At 39.6% G+C, this 4,911-nt stretch overlaps 1 protein-coding gene across 1 annotated transcript in view; it reads right to left on the minus strand.

Moving 5' to 3' along the window:
- Positions 1-4,911, minus strand: part of LOC103803760 (cytoskeleton-associated protein 5-like) — a gene marked incomplete at its 3' end in the record, with an annotated part of 17,984 nt that overhangs the window by 3,937 nt on the left and 9,136 nt on the right. Inside the window, exons 9-13 of the mRNA XM_009076332.1 lie at positions 4,413-4,502; positions 4,149-4,313; positions 3,241-3,369; positions 2,223-2,405; positions 1,186-1,299 (exon numbers count right to left, since the gene is read on the minus strand). Coding sequence (XP_009074580.1) covers positions 1,186-1,299; positions 2,223-2,405; positions 3,241-3,369; positions 4,149-4,313; positions 4,413-4,502 — 681 coding nt within the window. The remainder of the gene's footprint in view (positions 1-1,185; positions 1,300-2,222; positions 2,406-3,240; positions 3,370-4,148; positions 4,314-4,412; positions 4,503-4,911) is intronic.

Consider the following 4,911-nt stretch of genomic DNA (forward strand, 5'->3'; position numbering starts at 1 on the left):
CCTGTAGAAGCCCCTCTTATTATCCTTAATGTCTCTGGCTAGCCTCAATTCCAACTGTGCCTTAGCCTCCCTGATCATGTCTCTAGCTTCTCTTATAACTTCTTTCTCCCAGTCCATTTGTTCTCCCTCCCACCTCCTAAAGGTGTCTTTCTCCCCCTGCGTTTCCTCAGCACTTCCTTATTCATCCATGGGGCCTTCTGGCATTTTTCCTGACTTCCTCTGTGCCTGAATGCATTGCTCCCGAGCTTGAAGCACATGATCCTTGAGTATCAGCCAGCAGACCTCTGCATTCCAGGACTTCATCCCAAGGGACTCTGCCAAGAAGGTCCTTGAAGAGGCCAAAGTCTGCTCTCCTGAAGTCCAAGGCAGTGAGCTTGCTGTGCACCTTCCTCACTGCCCTGAGGATCTCAAACTCCACCATCTCACGGTCACTAACAGTTAAGGCTGCCTTGGAGCACCACATTCTTCACCAGCTCCTCCCTGTTGATGAGCACAAAGTCCAGCACAGTTCCTTTCCTTGTTGATTTCTCTATCTTCTGTGTAAGGAAGTTATCATTAACACATTTAAAGAGCCTAGGCACTGCCACGTTGCTCTTCCAACAGATATTGGGGTGATTGATGAGGACCATGGCCTGTGAGCTTGAGGCTATTCTCATCTGTCTGTAGAAGGCTTCATCCACAGCCTCCTCCTGATCAGGTGGTCTGTAGCAGACCCCCACTATAACATGCCCTGTCCCAACCCTACCCTTAATTTGTATTAGTTCATTTAATTATTAATATATTTTACTTCAAATTTCAATGTGAGCTCCAGAATAATGTCATCCTCAGGCTTCTAATACCAGACACCTTCAGCAAATCACATGTCCTAAATTACACATAGAAAGTAGTTATATCATTACCTTTTTTCATTTGTTCCTAGTTCAGGGACAATTATATACATTATATTAGCATGGCTTATTCCTTACTGTCTTACATGGCCTGGTACCAACAACAGCCTGACGGTGTATTTACCAGAGATCTGTTTCACCAGTTAGAAAATGATACATATTGCTTTCCCTTCTCTTAACAACAACAAACAAGTATCAACCCAAATTCAGCAAAAAATTTCGTAGTAGCTGAAGAACTGATTAACCAAAGCTACATACACAGAGGACTTTGTATTTCAGAAAATAGCAGAATACTCACGGAGAGATCTGATTCAAATATTTCTTTGGTCTCAGGACCCTTCTTGCCTTTAGCCCCAGCACCTCCTGTGCCTGCAGCTGCAGCTGGTTTGCCTTTCTTTGGTGGGACCCCAGACTAGAAAGGTAATGGACAAGTTAGCCAAGATCAAACACATCTCTAATTCAGATACAAAAGGAACTGCTTTTTTTCTCCACACTTCTATACCCCAATGTCAAAAAACCCCATATCTCTCTGGTACCCTAACAGCTGAAGGCAAAGACCATTTTCAGATAGAGATTATTTAATTTATATGTTCCTTTTAGACTACAGGTTTTATAGAACACAGTCACAGGGACACACAACAATGGAAGATGACAAGGGAAAGAATGCATGTATTTTTGAAGGCTCAGGAAATAATTAATTCCTCTGTATATATTCCCATGGATACTGATTAGATATAGAACTTATGACTGGAGTTTCTTTTCCAGGTTACCAGAGGGATCAATAGATTTCAAAATATATCATCTGTCTCACCTGGAGAAGGAAGTAGGGTATTACAAAGAGCATCTACTGTGCTACTTAGGTCAATTTTAAAAATCCAAAGCATAATCTAAAGAAATACAGGTCAATTGTTCAAACTATTTACAAATAAACAAAAGGGACAAACTACAAGTGACACTGAAAAAACCCAACACTTAAGCAGTAACCTTGCTAGTTATAAGAGATGCTGACTTCAGCCAAGTATCACTATATCACCACAGAGCATATCAACATTATTGTATCTGAGGCTCCTCTGAATGCCTCCACTGGTTTATCACTATTTCAAAATCAAAAGCTGATACTAAGACATGAGTGACAAGACAGTTTGTATCATTATAAACAGAGACTTCATCTAGTACATTCTTGTAGAGCCCCAGATTCTTTTCACTGTTAGGCTCACCTCCTCTTGCAAAAGGACATTAATACCTCAGTGGAGGGAGACATTTAACAGACCACCCCTGATCTTTAGTAACTATCTGATGCAATCATCAACAACTGTTTGTCAGACAATCTCTTACCTTCACAGCAGATGCTTTTTTCAGTGATCCTGGTTTGGTTGCTGCATCTTTTGCTTCTTTATCTCCCCCAGTCCCTGAAATAGCAGGGGTCTTCCCAGCAATAGGCTTGCCTTCTTTTTTCTCAACTCCTCCTCCTGTCTTTTTACCATAAATCAGTTCTACCTTCTCAGCACACTCTTTAATCTGCCAAGCAGTGGGGAGAAAAAAAAAAAAAAAGGGAGGGGAAGGGGAAATATATTTAGCTACCTCAGCTGGATGTACAGTGCTCCTTCACCAGCAGTGGCTCAAACTTGACTACTCTGGAAAAAACATGGAGTTTAAGTTGTTTACTTTACAAAACTTTGTTATCCTGTGTTCCTTACAATAGTAAGGTTAACCAGACAATGGCATCAGCTACCACTGTATTGCCTGAAAAATTTTCCTAGTTGAAAACAAAATGCATTTATACACAAAGAAAGCACTGACATCCTAGTGACACAGATGCTCTAAGGACTAATTCTTAGCACCTTAAATTCTAAAATCTTAATTCAGTCAACACCTGTCAGCTTATGGCAAAGTATAAAAACTTGGTTGTTGGAGATGAAGTCTTTAGTACCAAATCCTATCTAATAATATTGATTTAGACCACATGGTTGTGACCTCAAACCTTGTTTCAGACACAAAGTATTCAAAACACCTCACACACAACCAACCAACAAAGCAGCCCAAACAACACCAGACAAACCTTACAACCCACCTCAAATACCAGTCTTGAAACCACAGATACTTTACATAAGAATGAAGAGGTGCAATGTTAGCATATTAAAGCATTTTATGTGGTAGAACAAAACCAGCTTGATAATCTAGGAAAAACTAAGATATTTACAGATTCCCTGAAAGCACAGTAACATAAGTAAGAAAGAAAAAAATGCACTTAAAAGTCAGTAGGCTAAAACATCCTCTTTAATCTACTCAAGCCTAAGATACACCTTAAATGGATAAATGGAGCCTTTTTTTACATTTATAACAATGAACTCACCCGATCAAGCTTGAGTTTGTCTACATCTGCTAGGAAAGGATTCACAGCTTTCTCTCCAGCCACTTTCAAGGCAGTGCCTAATGCTTCAAATCCAGCATCTCTTACTTCAGGAGCAGAATCATTGATATGCTGCAGGGAAAAACAACTCATGTCATGTGGCTTGTAATACACAGCTAATCATCATCCATATAAATCTTCTCCCCTTTAAAAACCTACTACAAAATAATCTTTCACATTTCACTGCAGAAAGAAAAATGCTGGTTTTCACTTTTGTTTTGCTATGTATGGATCAAGTCTACTGTTTCCCTACCTTTGGACCCTTGACACAAGAAGAGGTCAAACATCAATGCTTTAATAGATCCTGCAACACCAGGAAAGCTCACAAGAAATTCAAAGTTCTGCAACCTTGTTCAAATCTCCATTTTTGAAGCCAGAGATATTTCCCATTACAGGAAAAAGGTTATTTCACAGTAACAAGAAAGTATACATCATTCTCATTTACGCTGATAAATGCTCCAAGTGTCACTGCCATGTATGAATCAACAATGGTTCTTTTCTTTATGGGAAGTGGTATATGGCATTCCAACAAAAACTTGCTAGATACATCTGCAAGAAGCAAGCAGCAGTGTATGGAAGTTTAATAATTGCAAATTGCTGCCTTAATCTATTGCAAGCTTAGTGGGTCTACAGCTTCAGAAAAGCTAAGAGAAAGGCAACGAAATTGTTCTTACGACTAACAGTCACCTTCAAGCTGGACAGCAATCAAAACTGACTCTGTGGCTACCTAGTACACAAGAACTCTTGGATCCCTGCACTACCAGATGGGTCTGCCTCTGAAAACAATCCACTGCTCCACAACAACAGTGCTCAAGTCAATGCCAGAGAAGTACAAGCTCCTCCTGCCTTACCTTGAGAAGTGCAGCACAGAAAGGTTTCAACAGGCTTTTTGGCAAAGTAGAAGGTGTGCAGTGACGAAAGCTTCTTGCAATGAAAAGGGATGTTTGTTGCTTAATTGTTGGGTTTTTGTTGTCCATTACTGCCAAAATGTCTTCACTTATGTTCTGCAATGTGGTCTACAATATTGAATAAAGAAGTCATTAGCTTAAGTAAAGAGAAGAGCACATAAAAATTAGAGACCAATTCTCAGATAATGGGAAAATTTTCACTCTTACTGTTAGAAAGATGGCATCAATAGCTTCCTGCAGTGCCTGCACTACCTGAGGCTTCTTCTCCTTAAATTTCTCCAGGATTGTTGGAACAACCTATGGAAAAGAGAAATGGAAACAAAGAAAAACATCAATCCCCTCTTTGCTAATACAACTGGAAAACCTGACAGTCTTCTCCCTGGCACTTTGCAGAGAAGCTGATAATGCAAACATCATTGCTGTCCCTCTTCAGGGGTACACAACTGCAGTATGAACTAGTTTATTGTAGCTGATCTCCAATATTAAATTCATTCTAGTCACTATTAACAAATATAGATATTTAAACAATTTCATAGCAAAATTTAAAGGCAGACATACAAGTTCACATAATTAGAGATTCATGCTCTGGCTCTACTAGTCTGGAACACAGTGCAACAGAATGGAAATAAACAATTTTACAATGCAAGAGTGCTGTATTCCTCCACTGTAAGAGCCCAAGAAAGCATATAACCTGTCTACTCTTTCC

Source organism: Acanthisitta chloris, unplaced genomic scaffold, assembly GCF_000695815.1.
Source record: "Acanthisitta chloris isolate BGI_N310 unplaced genomic scaffold, ASM69581v1 scaffold29546, whole genome shotgun sequence".
Classification (NCBI taxonomy): domain Eukaryota; kingdom Metazoa; phylum Chordata; class Aves; order Passeriformes; family Acanthisittidae; genus Acanthisitta; species Acanthisitta chloris.